The sequence below is a fragment of the Miscanthus floridulus genome, chromosome 7 (genome assembly GCF_019320115.1).
Source record: "Miscanthus floridulus cultivar M001 chromosome 7, ASM1932011v1, whole genome shotgun sequence".
NCBI classification, from domain to species: Eukaryota; Viridiplantae; Streptophyta; class Magnoliopsida; order Poales; family Poaceae; genus Miscanthus; species Miscanthus floridulus.
Genome location: NC_089586.1, coordinates 107,340,005 through 107,364,845, shown reverse-complemented (window position 1 = coordinate 107,364,845; position 24,841 = coordinate 107,340,005). Strand labels below are relative to the sequence as shown.

Here is a 24,841-nt window from a genome sequence, read left to right as displayed (position 1 = left end):
CAAATTTGAAATTCAAATTTTGTAAACAACCTCGGATGGAGAAACTACCAAAATGAAAGTTATCGATCTCGAAAAGTTATAAAATTTTGTAGTTGATAACTTTTTCATTTAAATTTGTTTAGGGCCTCCAACAATCAATTTATACTCGGTTTAGTATAATATGTGGGGAATCAAAATGCAGTATGGATACAAGTGAGTGTGAGGTGCAACGGTAGAGGAGGGTACGTACGAGGGGGAGGTCGCGGGTTTGAATAAAAAATGTCATGACTTGCGATTGCGACGACCGGGGGTGGTTGACCGATGGGGCCTCTCGGGTTAAATTTTTTTATTTTGCTATTTTTTTACCGGATTTCATGATTTTTTGAAAATTGATTATCAGCCGCCCCCTAAAAAATCGATTTATAGGAACGGTTGGCCAGCCACCCCTACAAATCAGTGATTTGTAGCCACCCCTTCGTAGGGGCGCCCCTATAAAAAGTCACCAACCGCCCCTACAAATGGTGACTGGCGTAGTGATCAAAAGTATTTACCGTAGAGCCTTTGTCGGTTCCCTTAAGTCAGTTCCAGTGGGGTGTCAGAGTTTCATTAGCATCAAATAAGGCCCAGTTTAGTTGCCGAAAATTTTGGCAAAACGACACTGTAGCATTTTCGTCGTTATTTGGCAATTAGTGTCCAATCATAGTCTAATTTTGCTTAAAAGATTCGTCTCGTGGATTTCGTCTAAACTGTGTAATTAGTTTTATTTTTTATTTATATTTAATGCTTCATGCATGCGTCCAAAGATTCAATGTGATGGGGAATCTTGAAAAATTTAGCGTTTTGGAGGGGAACTAAACAGGCCCTAAGTTACGAAGTTTCATAATCATTAAATAAGTTATCACCTTAACAAATACTCTCTCCGTCCCTAAATGTTAGTCGCCACGATTTACGTGTCGATAACTTTGACTCGATTTATAGAAAATACGTGCAACATTTCTATCTCTAAATAAATTTATTAAAAAACTAGATTCAAATATCTATCCAATAATACTAATTATGTATCATAAATATTAATATTTTTAATATATATTTAGTTAAAGTTGTTTCTCGGGAAGCGAAAACAACAAGCATTTAGGAACGGAGGGAGTATGCTGACATTGTATAATACTCCCTTTTGTTCCGAATGGTAAGTTATTCTGGACAAATATGCTAACATTGTATAATACTCTTTTTTTTTTAATGCTAAGTTATTTTGGATTTTCTAGATACATAGTTTTTGTCATGCACCTATATATCTATTATTATGTCTAAATATAAAATAAAAGTTTTTAGAATAGAGGGAGTATCGATGAAGAGAGGATCAAAATTTCATGTGAGTAAAACTAGTTCACGGAGCGGGTCACGCGTCAGGAGGAGGCAGGGCGCCAAGCGTTGTCGCTAAGTTTGTGGCACGGCACGCAGGAGCGCCCGGAGCTCAAGGGCGTGGCGGGGAGGGCTAGGGGCACCGTGACGGAGAGGGGAGAAGAGAAGGCACGTGCAGGAGCAAGAAAAACAACGAACCAACTTATAGGGAGCCATGGTCAACGCATGCAGGAACGAGGTCCGAAAGGTAAATTTAAGGGCCTCCCAAATTTGAGAATTGAATAGAGGCCCTGTTAGACCTATATTTTTTGTTGTTGAACTCTCAAGTTTTAGCTTAGGGATTTGTTTGAGGGTTCTATTAGAGTTGCTCCAAGTGGTTTTAGGTATTCGATTTTGGTCGCTGGCATAAAGATCAACACTAAAGCACACTGGAATACTTCCTCCAACTTTTTTATATAGTACGTATTTGGTTTGTCCCAAGTCAAATATTTTTATGTTTGACCATCAATTTCAAAATATCTATGTAATTTCACAACATGTGAATTATGTATTACGAAAATATTTCTTATAATGAATTTAAAATATAAATCTTATATGTTATTAACTTATATAAATTTTTTAAAATTGACGGTTAATAAAGATGGAAATATTTAGCTTAGGGCAATTTTTGTGACGGAAATAAAACGGTGGGAGTACCACGCATCCCCGTGGCTGCCATACAGTCGTTGAGACGCAGTCACGCCACGCACACGGCACGCACTCCGCAAAACTGAAAGGCCCCCTCCTCGTAGTATACGTATACTCGCTGGAATATATAATAATAATATCTTGCTTGCAAGTAACTAAGTCCCAACTGGAGCAGATTCACTTCACCACGCCGCCGCCGCCGCCGCCGCCGCCGCCCGATCCTTTCCCCGTCTGAGATGGCATCCCCGGCACCGGCGTCGCTTAAGGACGCCGTGGGCAGCCTCGACCGCGACGGCTTCGTCGGCCTCCTCTCCAACCTCATCGGCGAGACCGCGCACCTGCAGAACGACCCGCCGACCTACAGTCCTCAGGAGGAGCGCGTGGCGCAGCACGTCGTCGACGTGCTCCGCCCGATGTCCGTGGACACCGGGGGCGGCCCGCTCCTCGTGCGGAAGATCAGCTACGCCGAGGGCAGGAGCAACGTCATCGTCGAATACCCTGGCACCGTCCCAGCCCGCGTTGTCTCCTTCGTCGGCATGCACATGGACGTCGTCCCTGCCAACGCCAGCGAGTGGGTAGGTCCGCGTGAATTCTCTGCTAATCGCGGCTATATTTTGTTTGGCTATCGTCGTTCCATATCTACCTTTTATCGATTTTGTGATCTTTGGGGATTTTGTTTATCGGCAGTTCATAACTGGCAACGCGGCCGGGTGCTAAATTTCAGCATATTGTTGAATGTGATTGGATCTACTGATGTAAAATTTGCACAATTTTCCAGCGTTGATATCATTAGTGGAGGGTTTTGGTAGTAATGGGAGTTATTGTAAAAGTTTTTATTTATGGAGTTTCTTCACACTGGCATGCTTTGCTTCATAGATTTGTTTGTGTAGAATGAGTCGAAGTGTTTGTGTACAGTGGTAGGTTGTAACTAATCAGTGGCACCATGGCCGGTACTGAATTTTGCATATATTGGTAGATATGATTGGCTCTGTTGGTGTAAAAAATCTTTATTTTTTCAGTTTTTCAACGGCGTGAATTTTTTGGTTGTAACTTTTTGTACAGTGTTAGATTTGCTTTGTTTTCTGATTCATTCATATGTCCTGCCTGTAAAAATCTTCATCGTTTTAGTCTTTGTTATTTTCGTAGTCATCTTTTTTCACCAATGAAGTACTCCCTCCGTTCCAAATTATAAGTCGCTTTGACTTTTTTGGTTCATCTGTATCTAGATATCTAGATACGTAGCAAAAGGGATGAACCAAAAAGGTTAAAGCGACTTATAATTTAGATACATAGCAAAATGGATGAACCAAAAAAGTCAAAGCGACTTATAATTTGGAACGGAGGGAGTACTTCCTACTTGATTTTGTAACCACTCAAGCCCCTTCATAGTCCATTGTTGATTCTAATCAGTGATCTTTGCTTATCCGTGTTTCTGCAGGACTTTGATCCTTTCTCGCTAACCTTTGATAGCGAGGATAAGGACAAGCTTCGCGGACGTGGGACAACGGACTGTCTTGGACATGTTGCACTGGTGGCTCAGCTAATGCGGCGGCTTGGTGAGGTCAAGCCACCCTTGAAGTATTCTGTCATCGCTGTGTTTATTGCCAATGAGGAGAACTCATCTGTCACTGGCATTGGTGTTGATGGCCTGGTGAAGGATGGATTGCTTGACAAGCTCAAGACAGGACCCCTGTAAGCATTGCGCCTTAAAAACCTAATGTGTTGTTTGTGGGGATTATGTGTTGCTTTTAATTGGCCATTGTTGGTGCTGTGAAGTTTTTGGATAGATACAGCTGATAAGCAGCCGTGCATTGGCACTGGTGGAATGATTCCATGGCATCTCAAGGCAACAGGGAAGCTGTTCCACAGTGGCCTTGCGCATAAGGTATTTGACTCAAACTTGTCAGGCTGCTTCAGTTCTGTTATGTGTTCTATACTTTTGTGGCCTTTGCTGAATTGGTCGTCTCCCAGGAGTTGCTCAGCTACATTTGAAAATACACTTGTAGCAGTTGTACAATTCTATCTGTTACACATATCTATATCTGATTATTAATCTGCACCATTCTAATCTAACCGAGATGAAGATTTTAAATCTTGGCCTTGAAATAGAGGTGCTTTTATGTCACCCATTATTTATATTTATTGTTTGAATAAAAATTAGGCTGCACCCTTTTCATCCTTACCTAAGAACTTTCTTTGGAAGGATTCCCAGCACATTTTCGTTTTCTCTAGGCAGTTGCAAAATATCTATCATCAGCTTTATTATTTAATCATAATTTTTTTGGAGACAACCCCATCATTGCTTTTGAAGTGTGTACCTTATTTTTATGTATCTTTCCCTCTAGGCCATAAATGCAATGGAGATGAACATGGAAGCACTGAAGGTAATCCAAAAACGGTTTTACACTGACTTCCCTCCGCACGAGAAAGAGAAGGTCTATAAGTTTGCTACTCCATCTACAATGAAGCCAACTAAATGGAGCTGTAAGGCCAACTTGAACCTTTTTGGTACTTTGTTCATGTTTAAGTAAACAGTCATGTAGTGCTACTCACACTCCTAACAAATGGTGCTTTGCAGATCCAGGTGGGGGGCTTAATCAAATTCCTGGGGAATGCACAATTTCAGGGGATGTAAGGTAAAATCATTGCTCTGTTTTAGTTTGACAATCCTTTAGTGGCAGTCAAAATCAAATGGACAAATTGAGCTTGTGCTTGATGTAGGCTGTTTATGCTGTCATGGGACATGTTAGGGCATGATCCCTTACAGAGCCCTAAGGAAATACTTTAGAGAACTCATTTAATTACTTAAGGGTGTGCTTATTAGTGAAAAGTCCGATCTGATGGAAAAAGAATGGCACCACTCTATTTTTGTTCTTGAAGCATCTAACATGGAGTTATTCCTGACCATATGTTTGTTTTTTGTGTAGTACAGGTTGACTCCTTTCTATAGGTAAGCCCATTTCTATTGTTCTGCTCTGCTTGTTCTTCTACGCTGGAAATGATCTGTTGAATTGATAGTTGCCATTATCGTACAGCACTTCTCATGTCATGGAGAAGTTGAAGGAATATGTAGAGGACATCAATGAGAGATTGGAGACAATACTTGATACTTGTGGTCCTGTCTCCAAATATATTCTTCCTGATGAAAATCTACGAGGAAGGTGAAGCATTTAATGTTTTTATTACTCTGTTATCCTTGAGCCGTAACCATCATGGTGGAAGGGCAATTAATGCTACCGGTGAGTTGTTTTTATAGTCTTGAAATCACTTTTGATGGAGATGTGATGAATGGGGTGGCTTGCAATCTGGAGTCTCGAGGCTATCATGCATTATGCAAAGCAACCAAGGAAATAGTTGGCCACGTGGAGCCATATTCCATCACCGGGAGTCTACCTCTGATTCGGGAATTACAGGTCTGAGAATTGATGCGCAGACTTACTTTCTGAGCCCTATCTCCATTAACTAAGGCAAATTCGTTATCGAACTTTTACAGGACGAAGGATTTGATGTTCAAACAGCTGGATATGGTGAGTGCTTATATAAGCAAGAAAACAAATTCTTTTTTATGATTACTAGTATTTATTTTCCTAGTTTCACCTGCATCAAAGGTAACTGTACATGTCTATCTAATGTTGCTACTGCTTTCACGCAGGCTTACTGAAGACGTACCACGCGAAGAATGAGTACTGCCTGTTTTCAGACATGGCCCAGGGCTTTCAGGTGTTTCTGAGCATCATTTCACAGCTGGAAGAAGAGGCCTGAGCCTTCTTGCTGGGATAGACCAATACCTCCAATTTAAATTACACGTTGCTCAGTGATCTGTTTATAACTCTTTTCAAGAGGCCGTGACACGGACAACTAACAATAAGATTAGTTGGCCCTCGAGCTAGTCTGTTTCACGTTGAGACTGGAGCCATTTCACCTTTGTGCTGCAACTCTACGGCAGCTGAAAAAAAGGCGGGCTAAGGCTCAGTTGGCGTTTGGACTTAATGTCTATAGTAGTCCCTATGTTCGTAAAGAAAGTCAATTCTATTTTTCCCTAGTCAAATCATGATAAGTTTTAGTGATTTTATAAAAAAAATATCAATGTCTTATATCAAATAAGTACTACCACCCTCTGTTCTAAATTATAGGTTATTTTGGCTTTTCTAGATATCTAGTTTTTGCTATGCACCTAGATATATGGTGTGTAGATACATAATAAAAGTTGTGTATCTATGAAAGCCAAAACAACCTATAAATTGGAATAGGTTCATCATCATGAAATATACTTTTGTAGTATTTCTATTTGGTGTCATAGTAGTCATCTTCTTTAAATAAATTTGATCAAACTTAGGATGATTTGACTTGCAACAAACTAAAAGTGACTTTTTTTTAGAGACAGATGGATTGTGTGAAAAAAAAAACTGTTGCCTTTTTGTGAATGCGAGGTGATGTGTGCTTGGACCTCGCTAAAATGTAGTTGGGCTTGAGATTATGTGTGCTTGGACCTCGCTAAAATGTTTAGGCATGGGCTTCACAGATGCCCGCGAAGGTGAAAGCAGTAGCAAACTTGTCATTTCAACCCTGATTGTCATGGATTTGGTTTCTTGAAGAAACATATCTAGAGAGAGTGAATCTGATTCTCATGATTTTTTTTTGTTCCTAGTACTATCTAAAGCACGTTTGGTTGGGGTGATTGAAATGAGAATAGGAGTTTGGAGATACGAGTTTAGGGAGTAATTGGTTCACGTATGAGTAAGCCTGACTCATATCGGAGAGCCAGGCCCCCATGGGGGCTTAGCGCATACAATACTATCGTGTTTGGTTGACTGTAGCTATTTAGTCTGACAGAGAAGAGATGTTTAGTTGTCTGTATGAAGATATATTGCATTAGATAAAAATAATATAAATGTTATGACTATGATTTTTATTTTATACAAGTATGCTCTTAAAGTTCTTATTTTATCTTATTATATATATCTTAAACTTCTTTAAAACGTATTATTACCATTGAATATTTACTAGTCATACCGAATAACATCATTAGTTGAGTAAGCACCTGCCAGAAAATGCCCAAAATCTGCGTATCTGCAGAGCCAGGCTGAGAGGCATCTTTTGCATCCCACGAGATGGGCCAAGAAGGCAATACATACAAACAAACAACATAAACTTGCGTCCTACCAGTCTAGCTGGGGTATGTACCGCCAACGTCGATCTAATGCCCGAGCCACGCAGCCACCGTGAACAGAGGCTGAGCCGCGCTGGCAAACCGGGAGAAGCATCGCCACGCCCATTTAATGCCCGACGCCGGCCAACTCTCCCTTTTCTTCTCTGTTTGCCATCGGTCTTCTCTGTCCGCCGGCCATTTTCGCAGCCACCGCTCACTCTCCATTCGATTCCTTGCGCCCATAGCTCCACGATGAACTGCTCTTCCACCCTCACCTAGTTGCGCAGTGCTTCGTCTCTAGGTGAGGGCCCTTGGGCCAAGCCGCCGCTATGGACGCCATGGCCGCCGAACTCACGCTCGACATGGCCAGCGTTCTCCCCTCTTCCTCTTCTGCCTTCCTTTTTGTTTTAGCTTTGCCTTAGATCGTAATAGCTTGCACTGGAAACCGTTGGTCGATGCGGGCCTCGCCTTTGCCGGAACGGCAAGCGTCGTCGCCGTGCTCTGGGCGCCGCGCCGCCCTGTGCATGGCCAAACCTTGCCACCGCCTTCCTGGGTCCCAAACCGTAACCCTAGGAGCATATTTTTACTAAATCATGTCATGTGCATTATATTTATGTAAGAATGCGTGTGAAGGTGTGATAAATTTTTTTGTAGCCTAAAATGATCAATAAAAATGTTAAATGGAAATGTATTCAATAACTCATGTTATATCAAGTAGGGTGGGAAAAAAAATTATTGAGCAAAAATACTATAGAACATGTGTGTGATACTTAAATAAAGTTTGAAGTATAAACTTTGTAGATGATAATGAAATACTTGTTGTGGAAAAATAACATTGCTATCTAACATTTCTAATAGCCTAAAATGGAACTTGAAATCAAATTCAGCTCACGGACTTAGAAGAATTTAAGTATATATATATAGGAAGACAATGCCATGTTTGATAATTTATTTTGTGAAATCGAGTTAAGAGATGGTGACGTGTTTTAGCTCGGGTTGGTAGCCTGATATGCTCGCTTGAGCATGGAGAATATGGTTTAGGTCCAAAAGCAACCGTTTAGTTGTTATTGGCGCTTTAAAATGCATGCACGACACATTCTTGGGCTGGCTCGTCGGGTGGACGCGGTCACCAAGCTCGGACGCTCGGCATCACCGCGCTGGTCGCGCGCTGCCTCTGGCCTGGCTATGGCCCGGCCGCCGCTGGCCCCACCACACGGAGCCGCCTGCCCCGCCATACGTCGCGGCGAAGCCACTGTCGGCGCCATCGCCTTGTCGTCGCGTCCCCGCACTGCTGTCCTGCCTCGCGTTGCCGCTACTGACGCCACCGCGACACCGTGCTGCGCTGCTATCGCTCGCTCTACCACTGCGTGCATGTGGGCTGTTCCGGCTACGCTCGCGCCGTCGCCTCGCCTTAATGGCGCTGCGGCCGTGCAGGTCGCGCCCCCACTTGCCTCCCCGCGCGCGCACGTGGTCTGGTCGCGTGTCGTGTAGCGAGTGCGCAGACACGGTCGTGGGTTCGATCGACCGCTAGCTGCCAAGGTAAGGACGGCCAAAGCTCGGACCCATCTCCCTCTTTCCCTCTGCTGCCGCCGTCGGAGTTGCGCCAGCACGTTAGACAGCGAGACGTCATCTCCAATCAATTCCGCCCATCTATAGCCCCGCCAGTGAGTTCTCCAGCTGCCCAACCCCACCCAGCCATGAAGCACGCACTGCCAAGCTCCAATTTGGAGCTTTCCCCGCCGCCGTGCCGATAAGACCGCGATCGGCCGTGGACGAGGGCAGTCCCCCTACTATCCGCCCTGATTCAATTCACCTACACCATTAGCTTTGTCTTACCTCCCTCTCCACCTTGCGCACGCCAGAGGAACCGCTACCCCCTCGCCGTTTACGCGACCACGCCACCGCGGTGCGCCACCGCACGGCTCGGCCGCACGTGGCCACCCCTCCACTCCAACCGTCACCTCGTCCTGGCCATGGTAGCCTCCTGATGCTCACGCGCTAGCCAGTTAGATCCGTAGTAGCCCTAGCTCACCGAAGCGGGTGCGCCGCCACCGCGGACGGTCGTGCGTCGCTGCAGCTCGCTCCAGCGCGTCCTGCCACCCCGCGTTGCTGCTTGGTGTAGGCGGTTGGACTGTAGTCGAAGGTCAGCCCAACCGACGGGCCAGCGCGGGCCTCTGGTGGCCGACGCGGTCGCACCATGTCACCGCCCGCCGCGCCGCGGTGCGCTAAGTCGCTGGGGGTGCACACGTGAATTAGGGAAAAGTCGGTGGGTTAAGTGAGAAGGTCTGTGAGTGGGAGAAATAGTATTAGGACTTCGATGTGATTCGGGAGGAAACTGAGGATGTGGTTGCAAAAGCGCCTCGCGCGTGGGTCGGCCTCGCGTGGGCCTCGAAAGCGGGGCGCTGCCCGCGCGCTGCGTCGCTTGGTCCGTGCGTTGTGGGCCGCGCAGAGAATCCATTTTCTTTTTCCAAGGAATTAGTAAATTGTTTTCTAATTTAATTTCTGAGCTAATCTTTGGTAATTAATATAAATTCGTGTAGGTGTCCAAAAATTATGAAACAAATTTTGTTAGGTTCTTAAAATTATGATATATCTGTTAGTGTATTTAGTTCATGTTGATATGTGTTGATACTAGGAGCTATTAAATAGTATGAGAATGCTTAATATTATTAAGTTGATTATTGTAGGAATTTTTGTGGTGATTTGGTGATAATTTTGATCCTAAAATTTTTACAGCATATTTAATGCCTTAGAATAGAATTTGTTTCAATATACATTAAATCACTAGTAGGAATAAAGATGTATCCTTAATTTGCAAAGTCAAGTGTTTGTTAGTTGAACCCAACACTTTGCTTGATGAAGATGATAGTTAGCTTAGTATCTTAGTCATTAGAGCTAGCTTAGTAGCTTGATATGTATATTCTTATTTTAAGAGTTGTTGTTGCCTAAATACTAAGAGTTGTACCATCATCGCACGCATGTAGAGAACGAGTTGGTGGAGATAGTGATCACCGACGATCGCAAGTTCGAGGAGATCGTCGAGGAATACAAGGAGGAGATCCTGGTGAGGGAGGAGGTCCCGGAGCCGCCACCAACTGACTCAGTTGATACCGCGCCTGCCCAAGGCAAGCCCTGATGCATAACCCTTATTTTTTATAATCACTGTATATATATGTTATGTACATTTATGTTACAGAAATTTTTTGAAAACCACATGCATAGATATATGTGTCCTATGAGTCTTACTAGTGCAGGTTCGGGTAGCTGTTATGCTTAGGTTTTCTGTAGCGTGAGTAACCTGCCGTTACTCACAATAGGTGATTATTATAATTATTCTTATGATAAAATGATGAAATTAAAATGGAGACCGGGCAGGGATATGGTATGAGTTATGGTGATTGAGACGAGTTGTGTCCCGCGGCCACGGGGCTTAGCTTGGTTACACTGTTTTTCCTGTCCGTGTCGATTGAGGACCGTCCGTTGCTGTGGATGGTAGTCAGGTCACAAACTTATTATGGGAGCGGGAAGGTTCGTTACGCTCTTGTCGTGGGTCCTGGCTCTTTCTGGACCGACTGATTGGAGGCGGGGAAATGTGGTTGTCTCAATTGTGGGGGCTTAGAGTCAAAGTTTGGATGGGGACCTGGACCCCTCGATAGGAGTGGAATGAGTTGGTCTTGTTTGTGTCTGGGGTACAAACAGGGCGTATGTTTCGGGGTACCCAGCTGGGATACATTGATTCACGAATCGCTATTTTCGTGAGACGGTACGACTTGGCTATGGTCTAGCACCGTAACAAGAACCGGAAGATAAAAGATGGTGAAATAGTTCTGATTGCTCAACCCTTACTCTAAAGTAGAACAGGTGCTTACCTAGAATGATTAGCTAATAAAGTAATCATGACTGCTAATAAAACTTGACTGTAAAGACAAACTATTAGTAATGCTTTCCGTAAAAAAAAGAAAACAACAAACCTTACTGCCTATCATATCCTTGGAGTCAGGAAACTATTCCTAGTAGTTGGGGAAGTCTTGCGATTACATTGTGTACTCAGAGTTTATTTACCCCTATTGCAGGTGCTACGCTCTCTCTCTCGTCAGTTCGTGCTTATCAAAATAAATACGTGAGTATATATATATATTGTTCTATTTATTAATGAATTTTATTTTATTTATAAAAGTTGTTTTTCCTGCTTAATCTAATAGAACAAACCGTTCGATATTTATTTGCTAGAATCGTTATCGGACATTCCTAAATATCTTTACGTACCGAGCAATTTAACTTGGCGTTGATCCGACTCCACAAAACTAAGTCACACACGATTCCCTTACCACGGCAAGTACGTTTTAAAACAAAAATCCGAGAAACTTGTTTCAAAAATTCTTCTTAGGCCTAAATCACGGTGCTAAAGAAGATCGTAACACCAAGGGTGTTACAACTAAACACTAGGCCTAAACCTAGAGCAAGCGCATAAGCGGTGGTCTAATCAACCTCAGCACTTCACAAAGCACCTACGCTAATCACCTAATGAATCACTAAGCACTATGCAAGTGGAGATCACTAAAATGGTATATAACACCCTTGGTATGTTTCTTAGCTCTCCACACTTCAAATGGTCGGTTGGGGGGTTATTTATAGCCCCCACAAGTGAGAACTAGCCGTTAGACCCCGTGACCCAACAATCTGCTAGTGATCGGACGCAGGTCACGTCCACATCGAACACGTCCAGTCTTCCCAATCGTTGAAGCTAGCGCGTTGGTCGGACTTGGCGCTGAGTTCGATCACTTGCCACCGGACGCATCCGGTCACGTTTGCGCCTCTCTAGAACTTTTCTGGAACCAATCGGACGATGCTGCCTAGTGTATCCGGTCACGCTGAAGGTGTCGCCAAGATGATAAACAGTGCCATCATTGCATCCGGCCATGTTTCTTCTTTAGCGTCCGGTCGCCTGCTGATGCTTGCCATTGTCTCGGACTGCCCATCGGATGTGTTCGGTCCTTACGAAGGGCACGTCCGGTCGCCTCTGCCAAGCTTGTTTTTTTGTGGTTTTGCGTTCGGCTTGGTTCCCATCTTCGTGCTTGGACTTTGCTTGATATCATGAGTCTTCCTTTGTGCTTCTAGGGTCTTGCTTATAGTGTTGATCGTCGGATCATCATGTCGCCTTCGTCCAAGTCACGTCTTGCGCCTTATTGAACTACAAAACAATTGCTTTCAAATTCATTAGTCCAATTTGGTTGTGTTGGCCATCGAACACCAAAATCCAAAGTAAATGGGCCTAGGGTCCATATTCCTTATAGTTAATGACTTAGGCTTGGCATGTGTTTGATCCTGTCTGTGTCAATTAAGGACCGCTTGGTTGTTGGACCTTGGCTGAGATTGAATGTATCTTCACATAACAGCCAGATAACTCGTTCCGACTATGAAACCTAATAGCTCGTTCGAGATGAGTCATTGGATAGTTAGCATTTCTAGGAGGGGAGCCTGAAGGAAGGGGATTGGTCTAGGACCATGTTTGCTACAGGCAGCGGACAATTCATGTGAGGATGTAGGATCATGAGTTTTGTGAAACGATCCAAACCCACCACCAAATGGAATGAACGGTGACTCACGCGAGTGTGTGGTACGGGCTTTACCTAGCTGGTGTAATCGATTCAAATCGCCGTCTTTCCCGGTTAATGAGAAACTTGGTCATTGTCCAGTAGTCTTAGTAAATACTTGGCATATGATGTTGACAATTATTGAATTATGATTTGTTACTATTCTCTATAAATGGGCACTATTCTTTATAATTCAATTATGTGGTGTAAGATAGTGCTAATATAGTTCTAAATAGCTCAATATTAAATTCTATAGCTAAAAGTTGAAAGTAAGAATTACTTTAGTAAGCTCTTTTGCAAAGTATTGCTATCCAACTTACACCACCAAATATAGCCTAACATATCCTTGGAGCCTTTTTTTTGTTCTCTATCGGGTAAGTCTTGATGAGTATAATTGAGTACTCAGGGTTTTATTCCCTCCGTTGCAGGTGACACTTTGTATGAAGGTTATTATATCACTTGCTTTAGTCCCGTGATGGACACCGATGAATGAAGGCCAACGGGCATGGCCGTATTCTATACTACTTTACTTTACTTTTGTTGGAGGTGTTTGATAAACTGACAATATATTTAGACTTATGACAATAATGTAGTTTCAAAACTATGTTGGTGTCAATACGGGACCCACCAGATACCCCATAAAGAAGGGAGAAGATCTAGTCTAACTAGGATTTCTTTCCCTGTAAACTTTGTAGTAGTATTATTCTGTAATCCTACTAGGAACCTCATTGTAAATCGACTAGGACTCTAGCCTTCTAACTATATAAGGGAGGGCGGAGTTCCTAGAGAAGAGAACAGATAACACAACGCAACACTTTACAATCAATCCAACGCAAAGGCTAACGCCGACTGGACGTAGGGCTACTACTCGATCACGGTCGAGGGCCCGAACCAAGATAAATCGACTGTCTCTTGCGTTTACCGTCGAGTTCTGCATACGCTGAAGCCTGAACAAACTACCCCGGGTACCCCCGTGGCAGGCTATCGATGGTGAAATATCAACAGCTGGCGCGCTAGGTAGGGGCTTTTCGGCGAAACTGCATCCGAGAGCTCGATGGACCTAGACGACATGATCTTCTCGATGGGATCAACCTTCATCTTTGGTTCATGGATCTGCGAGGCAGGCAACGATGGCAAGCTCCAAATCCACCTCCTCGAAGATTCGGATCACCATGAAGACCTTTCTATTTCGGCGACTACGACAGATCAACTCACCGGAAGATTCGCGCAGCTCGTGATGTCCGATCCGACTCAGATTTCATAGCCTTGCGCATCGACTCAAACTCAGGCTCCGCATCCGAGATGGAGTCTTTACCAAGTTCTTTCGAGAAACCAAGCTCTTTTCCGGTGGGGCTCCTGAACACGGCCTCAGCCTATTAAGAAAACAACTCGGAGTACACCCAGAGTTCTTTCAAAAAGTCAGATCCTTTTCCATTCGAACTCCATGACATGGCAAAATCTTACCAGGCACGGCCTAAAGGATCCCTCGATCCAGTACTTAGAATGCCACTGAAAGGAGCTCAGGAAGGTCTCGTACTAACTATAACATCTCAAGACTGCATCGTCCACTAGCCAGATTCAGTTCCTAAGGACAGTAGTACCCAACTAATCGGCACGACGATGACAACAATTCTACCCTTCCAAGAGGGAGACTCGATCTGCGACCTTGAAGCCTCTACCAAAATCATCAACAACTCCGACAGTGTGGAAACCAACACCAATAACAGAACAATTCACACACGAGAAGTATTCATGGTTCACCGTCCTTGATCACCTCTGGTCCCCCTAGAAGCACCCAACATCAGGTCATCGGACGAATCTGAGTCCAACATATCACCCTTTATCCAGGGGCACGATGGTGAGACCGAGCGTCAGAGGCAAGCCAGAGAAAGAAGAAATAAATTGAAACAAGGACGCCATGCTAGGCAGCGCAAGGAAGCTTGGATCAAATATGAGTCAGATCTGGCTGAGTACGACAGGAAAAAATTAGAACAAGAAGTCAAATAAAGACGTGCGGCGAATACACCCTACAATAAGATCCGAGAAGCACTAGAAGAACTCGGAGCGACATCACTTCCCAGTAAAAAACAGGAACATCTCCGAGACCTCCTCAATCAGCAGCCCTAAGGACGCACGACGGAAGGGCCTGCTCTAGACTACCCGTCAGGTCAACATCTCATAGGAAGGAAGATCAAAATCAAAAGAAGCCCGCTTTTGAAAGACTTGGACCAAGCAGAAGTCACAACAGAGAAAGTAGAAGGGACCACAGTCAAAATTATCGAATGGAACAACCAAGGAAGATCAGAAGCGAAGTATCTATTCAGACATCCCCGCAGAACTACTCTCACCAAAACGACAATTGGCAGGAAGGAGGTGCCGAATCAGAATACAAAGAAGCCGGAACACACGATAGATTCCCCTGTTTTTGCAAACAGACTTGCTTCAATACGACTGCCTCACAAGTTCAAGCCGTCCAACCACTCTAAATATGATGGCAAGACCGAACCAAGGCAGTGGCTCAGAATTTACTCACAGTCGATTGAACTAGCCAGAGGAGACGATGATATCAAGATCTTTTTCCCCATGGCACTAGAAACCATGCCCCTCCAATGGTTCGACAAATTAAATCCAGGGTTAATCAGAAATTGGGAAGACTTGCAAAGAGTTTTATGTGGAAATTTCATGGGTATCATTACGCACCCCATCACCCACGCAGAATTAAAAGGACTCAAGCAGAAAGGAGGCGAAACTCTTAGAAATTACTATCGATGATTTGGCGAACTACGTGCCCAAGTACATGACATCACCGAACGAGAAGTAATCGAAGCTTTCTCTCATGGAATTATGGTTAGGTGGCAATTTCAAGACTTCTGTAAAGAAAACCCAAGAAGCAATGAAGAATTCAGACGCACAGTAGAAAAGATGATTACTGCAGAGGAGAAGACACGAGAAAGGTTCCCAGATAAAAACAACCAAGACAACCCGGACAAGTGAAATCATCGAAACACCAGACATCAGGAAAGAAAACATGGACCAGACAACACCGTGGCGATGGCTGATAAATCAAGGAAGTTTTCCAAACCCAGAGAGTATGACGACATTGAAAACATGCGTTGCATTTTGCACCCTAAAGGAAATAACACCACCAGAAATTGCTACACATTCAACGAGCGATACACAATAAAAGATAATAAGGTAAACACTAAAGAAGACAATCAGAAAAAAGATGAAGACAACCACGAAGACAAGGGATTCCAAAAATCCAGGGGGACAGTAGCAGTGATCTTCGCTGGGGCCTCAGATTCTAGAAGCAAACATCAAGGAAAGCTACCTCTACGAACCATCATGGCAGCAGAGCCGGCTACTCCAAAATATCTCAACTGGTCGCAATATCCAATGCAGTTTTCAAGAGAGGACCAATGGACTAGCATAGGAAACGCAGGCCATTACCCACTTGTTCTAGATCCAACTATCGCTGGAATGACTGTCACAAAAGTATTAATCGATGGGGGAGCCGGACTCAACATCATTTTTTCAGAAATGCTAAGGAAGATGGGACTACAACTCGCCGGGATGATTACACCAACGAGCACCCCTTTTTATGGGATAGTACCTGGCAAGGCAGCCATGCCACTTGGACAAATCACTCTACCGGTTACTTTTGGAACTCCCTCAAACTACCAAACAGAGTTCATCAAGTTTGAAGTTGCAGACTTCAATTCATCATATCATGCAATCCTCGGACGCCCAGCTCTGGCAAAATTCATGGCGATACCGCATTACCCATACCTATTGCTTAAGATGCCAGGGCCCAACGGTGTACTTTCCCTATGAAGTGATTTGAAGCACGCTTTTGACTGCGACGTCCAGGCAATTCAAATTGCAGCCAAAGCACAATCCGCCAGTAGTAGAAAAGAAATAGCCATTATTGTCGCGGAAACGAACCCAGAAGAACTGGAGATACCAGCTAAAAAGCCCAGCATCCTCGCACCACCAAAAGAAGCCGATGTCAAGCAGATCGACTTGGGCATCGGTGATCCCTCCAAAATGGCAACCATCAGCGCCCACCTCTCGGCAAAATAGGAACTCATGCTCACCAACTTTCTTCGAGATAACAAAGATATCTTCACTTGGAAGCCGGCCGACATGCCAGGTGTCCCAAGAGAGTTGGCTGAGCACAGAATTGATATCAATGAGGGCTCCAAGCCTGTGAAGCAACGGCTACGATGATTCTCACCTGACAAGAAAGCAACAATTAAAAAATAAATCACAAAGCTAATGGCAGCCGGATTCATCAGAGAAATCCTTCATCCAGATTGACTAGCAAATCCAGTTCTAGTACAAAAAAAGAATACGGACGAGTGGCGTATGTGCGTCGACTACACAGATCTCAATAAACACTGCCCGAAAGATCCTTTTGGGCTACCACACATTGATCAAATAGTTGATTCAACAACAGGATCTGCCCTATTATCCTTTCTTGATTGCTATTCAGAATATCATCAGATCGCATTAAAGGAACAAGACCAAAGCAAGACATCTTTCATCACTCCGTTTGGTGCCTATTTCTACAAGACCATGTCGTTTGGACTCAAGAACGCTGGTGCCACATACCAAAGAGCTATCCAAACATGCCTTGGTGATCAAATCAGCGAAAACGTAGAGGCATACGTGGATGACGTAGTAGTAAAAACAAAGAACCTGGACACACTAATTAAAGACTTAAAGCAAACCTTCGAAAACCTGAAAAGGTGGAGGTGGAAATTGAACCCAAACAAGTGCGTATTTGGAGTTCCTTCAGGACAACTACTCGGATTCTTAGTCAGTCATCGTGGAATCGAAGCCAATGCCAAGCAAATTCGAGCCATAACAGAAATGGGCCCTCCATGAAGCATCAAGGACGTACAGAAACTAACAGGCTGCATGGCAGCCCTCAATTGTTTCATATCAAAACTCAGCGAAAAAGGGTTACCTTTCTTTAAACTACTAAAGAAGACAGACAAGTTCGAGTGGACAGAAGAAGCCAATGAAGCTTTCAAAAGACTTAAGGCATACCTCACCTCCTCGCCCGTTCTCACACCTCCAAAGAGAAATGAAGACATGATGCTGTACATTGCGGCAACTTCTACTGTGATTAGCACAACAATAGTCATGGAAAGAGAAGAAGAATGGCACATATATAAAGTACAACGCCCTGTATACTACATCAGCGAAGTACTGTCAGAATCAAAAATCCGGTACCCGCATGTGCAAAAACTACTCTACGCCCTCGTGATCACTTCACGCAAGCTTCGTCACTATTTTGAAAGCCACAAGATTACCGTGGTGATAGATTTCCCACTCGGAGATATCTTACATAATAGAGACGCAACAGGGCGCATATCTAAGTGGGCAGTAGAACTTGGTGCTCTCAATATCGATTTTACCCCACGAAAGGCAATCAAATCTCAAGCCCTGGCTGATTTTGTTGTCGAGTGGACAGAGATTCAACAACCTATGTCAAATACCATCCTCGACCATTGGAAGATGTACTTTGATGGATCACTCAAGCTAGGCGGAGCTGGTGCAGGCGTTCTCTTCATTTCTCCAGATGGAAAGCAACTCAAGTATGTCCTTCAGATATTATGGCAAGCTACAAACAATGAAGCAGAATACGAAGCCCTCATCCACAGACTCCGAGTGGCAATTACCCTTGGAATCAAGCGATTACTTGTATATGGCAATTTGGTGGTAGTCATCAACCAAGTCAACAAAGATTGGGACTGCACCAAAGAAAACATGGGCGCCTACTGTGCTGAAATACGAAAACTCGAAAAACATTTTCAAGGATTGGAAATTCTACATGTCCTGCGCGACTCTAATATCACGGCAGACATCCTCGCCAAGCTCGGGTCTGACAGGGCGAAGGTACCACCCAGTGTATTCATAGAAGAGTTATCAGCTCCCTTTATCAAACAACCCGATGAGATAACCCCTGAACTCCCAGCTAAAGGCACCCATATTTTGGTAATCACCACCTCATGGGCCCAGGTTTTTATCGATTACATCAAAGAGAATAAGTTGCCAGCAGATAAAGCGGAGGCTACCCTAGTTATTCGCAGAAGCAAGAACTACGTCTTAGTAGGGGACAACTTGTACAGAAGAGCCGCATCATCAGGAGTACTCCTAAAATGTGTCTCGTTCAAAAAAGGCAAAGAGATCTTAGAAGAAATACACTCAGGATGCTGTGGAAATCATGCCGCTTCAAGAACACTAGTCAGCAAAGCATTCCGAACCGGATTCTACTGGCCAACCGCTTTGAAAGACGCAGAAGAACTCGTCAGAAAATGCAAAGGTTGTCAAATGTTCACAAGACAAGCTCATGTACCAGCTCACAATCTGATCTGCATCCCTCCCGCTTGGCCTTTCTCCTGCTGGGGGCTGGATCAAGTAGGACCTCTCAAGAAAGCAAAGGGCGGTTTTGAGTATATCTTTGTAGCAATTGACAAGTTCACCAAGTGGATTGAATACAAACCACTCGCAAAATACAGCGCAGCCAAAGCAATCGAGTTCATCCAAGACATTATGCACCGCTTCGGCATGCCAAATCGAATCATCACAGATTTGGGTTCTCCCTTTACAGCTACAGAATTCCAAAGTTGGGCACAAGATTGCGGTTTTGGCATAGATTACGCATCAGTCGCACATCCAGAAGCCAACGGACAGGCAGAAAGGGCTAATGGACTTATACTAGCTGAATTAAAACCAAGATTATACGAAGAACTAGTGGACTATGGATCCAAATGGATTGAAGAATTACCCAAAGTAGTATGGGGGCTACAGACTCAAATAAGCAAAGCCACCGGATACTCACCTTTCTTCCTAGTTTATGGATCAGAAGCAGTACTACCTGCCGACTTAATCTGGACGTCACCAAGGATAGAACAATACGACGAAAGAGAAGCAGAACACACCCAAAGATTAGAACTCGACAGTACAGAAGAAGTCAGAGTAAATGCTATCCTTCAATCAGCCAAATACCTCCAAGGTTTAAGACGCCACTACAACAAGAATACCCAACCTCGATCACTCCAAATTGGAGATATAGTACTAAGAAGAATACAAAAAACTAAGGGACGCCATAAACTACTCAGTCCATGGGAAGGTCCTTTTATTGTCACAAAAGTCACCGGACCAGGCACGTACAAGTTGATAACTAAAGATGGAAAAGAAGTCAACAATACATGGCACATCAGCCAACTAAGGAGATTCTATGCATGAAGACAACACAAGAAAGAACATAAATACAAGCCACAAGAGATCAATGTTCATGATCAATAAAGATAGCGTTCCTCGACAACATATGTCTTATTATGGCTTTCCCCCAGTTGTTTTCACTAAGCATGTAAACGTTCATGATCAATAAAGATGGTATTCCTCGACAACAGATGTCTTATTACAAATCTTCCCAAGTTGTTTTCACTAAGCATATCGGCTGAGAGCAAAAGAGCTGAAAAGATGCTTGAGCCCGCCGATGAGGGTAGCTAATAAGCTAACACCTGATCCAAAAAGCAAAATGGCTGAAATCACGCCTGAGCATACCAGCTGAGAGCAAAAGAGCTGAAAAGATGCTTAAGCCTGCCGATGAGGGTAGCTAATAAGCTAACACCCGATCCAAAAAGTAAAATGGCTGAAATCACGCCTGAGCATACTGGCTGAGAGCAAAAGAGCTGAAAAGATGCTTGAGCCCGCCGATGAGGGTAGCTAATAAGCTAACACCCGATCCAAAAAGCAAAATGATTGAAATCACGCCTGAGCATACCGGTTGAGAGCAAAAGAGCTGAAAAGATGCTTGAGCCCGTCGATGAGGGTAGCTAATAAGCTAACACCCGATCCAAAAAGCAAAATGGCTAAAATCACGCCTGAGCATACCGGCTGAGAGCAAAAGAGCTGAAAAGATGCTTGAGCACGCCGATGAGGGTAGCTAATAAGCTAACACCCGATCCAAAAAAGCAAAATGGCTGAAATTACGCCTGAGCATACCGGCTGAGAGCAAAAGAGCTAAAAAGATGCTTGAGCCCGCCGATGAGGGTAGCTAATAAGCTAACACCCGAACCAATCCTAAGATGTTTCTACAACCAGACGAAAGCCAGCCAAGCACTCAACAAATCAAGAAAGTTTGTCAAGACAATGATCTACAAAAACCGAGTTGTTTACACGGCGCATATGAAAGCCAGACAAGCACTCGACAAATCAAGAAAGTTTGTCAAGACAACGATCTACAAATACCGAGTTGTTTACACAGCGCAGACAAAAGCATGACAAACACTTAACAAAATCAAAGACATCCAGGCAAAGAAGACATCAACAAAAAATAAAGGATCTTCATTCAAAAAGAAGTATAATATCCTTATTACAGAGGCTGGAGTGCTAAAGTCAAAATACATCAAGCATCGCCATCAGGAGAAGAAATATCAATATCAAGATTATCTACAATCCTCCTAGCCAAATCTTCGACCTCAGGCTCCATCTTTTCAACAGCATCAAGATATTCTTGACTCTCGGCTTCCTCTGCAATCTTGGACAGGGCATCTCCGGAGCAAGAATCTGGACCTGGGCAAGAACATTTCTGGTACATAGTTGGGCGCATCTCTTCACGAACTCATAGAAATGGATCGGAACTTGGGGAATAAACTGAGCCCAAGATTGACCATCATCCGATGGAGTCCAGAGAAGATCGGCTACTGACTGAAATGATTTCCACAAAGCATTCCAGTTCTTAGTAGCCGTCACCAACTTACCAGTCAAGACTTCAACTATTTTTTGGGCCCACACAAGATCCCTGTCAGCTCCACGCCTAATCAACTTGGCAAGCGCGAGTTCTTCTTCAGCACGAGTAATTACCTCTTCAGCCCTGTTGTGACTATTGCGAGCAAGTGTCTTCATTTCCTCAATACCCTCCGAAAGCTTCTGCTTTTCAACTCGGAGAGCTAAACCAGGCACTAAAAACAAGTCATCAGAAAGGAAAATTCGAATACAAGAGGAAACAAAAAGAACCTGCAATACCATTGCACTCATTCTTCATGGCCTCCATAGCTGCATCCCTCTGCTTTCCTGCCTCAACCACCTAGGCACGGAGGGCTTTCTCCTCCTTTTGGTGCGTTTGACGCTTGGTCTCCATCTCAGCCCGATAGAGGTCAAGCTCTGTTTTCAGGGCACTAACCTCAGAAGATAATTTTTTCTCGGTTTCAGATGAGAAAAAGAAGCCGGTATGATCCCGAGAAAAAGACTGAGCAAAAGAGAAAGAGAAAAACAAAACATAAGAACAGAAGAAAAACAAACATCCAAAGAAAGAACTTCAGGAAAAAAAACTTACCTGGAGTTTTCCCCAAAAGAAGTCACGAAGGTTCCCTAGGCAGCGGTCAGCTCTGACAACCAATGAGTGGCATCGAATTGTTGCACCACATCATCATCCAAACGTTGAACGCCACTAGGAAGAGGAGCAGAGGGAGAAGCCGGCCGAGGCAAAGAAGACAAAACCAGGGACGTACCCTAGGAAGCCCCGGCTACCTCCCCAGATGGCTCCATCGCCACGACCACGGTCACCTCTGGGGCCAGCAAATCAGCAGCAGCGGGATCACCGGAGAACCCTGTCACCCTCACAGCCACCTCGCCGACCGCACATTCTGAGTCCAGAGACTCAGAACATAGGGGCGCACCAGAAGACTGACAAGAAGTCGACTAAGGGTTGAGGGAAGGCGAAGGCCTACAAGATGATAAAGAAAATCGATGATAAGAATATGAATCAGAGAAGGGGAAAATAGAAGTACAGAAATATAACCAGGATTCACTCACTTAGCTATCTTCTTCTTCATAAAACCCCCAAGACCAATAGAAGACCCTAGAGGGGGAACTATAGAAGCAAAAATATCACCGCCACCTTGCAACGGGAGTGGCGTGGTCGGAACCAGAGCTCCAGAAGAACTCAAGGTCGACGATCGCTTAGTACAAGAGAACAAGGTCAAAGTCAGAACAAAAAGAAGTGTTCAACAGCAGAAAAAACAGGAAAACAACTCACCGACGTGTAACAAGGGCCGCATCATCATCCTCCTCTTCCTCACTCTCAAGCATGGCAACCACAGCGCCATCTGAAAAAGAAGAAAAGTACTCGGTTAGAGGCAAAAGCAAACAACAAAAAGACAAAACATATTAATATGCTCACCTAAGAGCATGCTACCTATAACTTGAGTACCTGGACGAGTACTCGATTGGCGAGACTTCTTGGTGGCAGGCAAACCAGGAGAAGAACAATCTGCTCACCCCCTTTTTCCAACACTACAGGGAGCTCGAGGAACTGGACGAGGAACATACTCTACATAGGTGCCAAGAACTACGGAAGAAACACCAGAAAACATCGTGGTGGTTTGAAACTTACTGGTTAAAGATGCTCCAGCAAGATTCTCCCCAAGCTCCACAATGGCAGGGCGGTCATCAAGGGGGGTCGGGTCAATGAAGTTACGCCCCAATTCCTATAAAAGAGTAAAACAACCAGACGAGAACTATTAAGCGAAAAGTGGAGATAGCAAAGGAAATACGAAAAATACCAGCATAAGAAAAAACAACTCACAGCAGGAGGCGGGTTGTTAGCATAGTACTCAGGGATAGTATGCGGGACGACGCTCACTCCCTTCAACATCTTCTGAAGGCGCTCGAGCACCTCCTCACCAGTCAACTCAAGGGCTGGGACCATACAAGAAGGGTCCTCCGCTCCAGAGTATTCAAAACCGTAGTTCTCACGCTCCTTCAGAGGTTGAACACGGCGGCGAAGAAAACTGGAAACGATACCAAAGTCGGTCAAGCCTTGTTGTTTCAGAGCACATATCATCTCCAAAAATGGCTTGATCGCCTGGAGCTCATCCACCGTCATAGGATTCTTTTCCCATCGGTCGTTAACCATGGGACCAGAAGAAGAATGGACAGCAAGAGGAGGGATCATATTGGCGGCATAAAACCAGTCGACACGCCAATCCCTCACAGAATCAACCAAGTCATAATCAAAGAATCTACCCTTACGACCCTGACGAAACTAAATCACACAGCCACCAAGAACATGGGTGTCATCGCTGCGGGGTTGGGGCTTTAGACGGAAGAAGTAACGAAAGAGAGAAAGAGAAGGAGGAATTCCAAGAAAAGTTTCACAAAGATGAACAAAAACAGAAAGATGAAGGACAATATTAGGAGTAAGATGGTTCAAGCTAATCCCAAAATAATTGAAAAAGCGATGAAGAAAAGCAGAGGCAAGAAGGCAGAGTCCAGCACAGATAAAGGAGACAAAAAGAACAATCTCACCGGAGCCTAGAGTTGGGACCTAGTGCTGGCCTAGAGCTCTCCACTCAGCAATCTCCTTGTCCTGGATCAGACAATCACTGACGAGCTCGCGCAACTGATCCCCAGTCGTAGTCGGAGCCAGCCAGACCTTCTGAGCAGCCCTCATGGCCATGAATTCTTGATTTTCAATCACAGAAAGTGATGCCTCCTCATCTACAAAGGTTGCCTGGGACCTGCTCGCTGATTTCTTCCTACCCATATACTAGCAAAAGCAATAAGGCACTAAGAAACGACGACGGTCAGGTGGCGGCGCTCAGATGACGGCGACAATGGCGACGGCGGAGTAAGAACTAGGGTTTCAAGGCAAAAGCAGGGCAGTAAAGAAAAAGAAGAAAGAAGGCCTTTAAATAGATTTTTACAGCAATAAAAATGCAGCCCATTAGGCCTGTTTTAACACGGCATGTGAACGCAACGGTTCATTTCCCAACACAACTGACAAAGCTGAAATGACAGACGGCACACTTCTACACAACGGTACAGTTCAACGGGCAGATTTCAGACTTATCCATCCAGCACCAAGGCAAAGTTAACATATTGCTACAAAAAGAACTCATCAATAATGAAGCAACGAAGAGTTGCCTCACAAGAAACACAAGAACTCGGTTCTTATAGAAAGAACTCGGGAATCTTACAAACAACCAGGACATCAGCAGAAAAAAGAATGACAACCTAGAAAACAAGATTCTTTCCATTATAAATGGCT

General features: G+C 44.3%; 1 protein-coding gene across 1 annotated transcript; it reads left to right on the top strand.

Annotated features, from left to right (window-relative positions):
- The first annotated feature begins 2,164 nt into the window (after positions 1-2,164).
- Positions 2,165-6,009, top strand: LOC136464171 (acetylornithine deacetylase-like). Its single transcript, XM_066463130.1, has 10 exons — positions 2,165-2,603; positions 3,467-3,720; positions 3,805-3,913; positions 4,374-4,512; positions 4,607-4,664; positions 4,961-4,978; positions 5,064-5,189; positions 5,285-5,441; positions 5,522-5,555; positions 5,681-6,009. The coding sequence occupies exons 1-10, from the start codon at positions 2,265-2,267 to the stop codon at positions 5,788-5,790; spliced, it is 1,344 nt and encodes a 447-aa protein (XP_066319227.1). The 5' UTR covers positions 2,165-2,264; the 3' UTR covers positions 5,791-6,009.
- Positions 6,010-24,841: the final 18,832 nt, after the last annotated feature.

Excerpts from the sequence above, each read along its gene's own strand:
- LOC136464171 (XM_066463130.1), top strand. The coding sequence starts at position 2,265 with ATGGCATCCCCGGCACCGGCGTCGCTTAAGGACGCCGTGGGCAGCCTC. Across the intron at positions 3,914-4,373 it reads ACAGTGGCCTTGCGCATAAG|GCCATAAATGCAATGGAGAT; the intron begins GTATTTGACTCA and ends CTTTCCCTCTAG. Across the intron at positions 5,556-5,680 it reads TGTTCAAACAGCTGGATATG|GCTTACTGAAGACGTACCAC; the intron begins GTGAGTGCTTAT and ends GCTTTCACGCAG.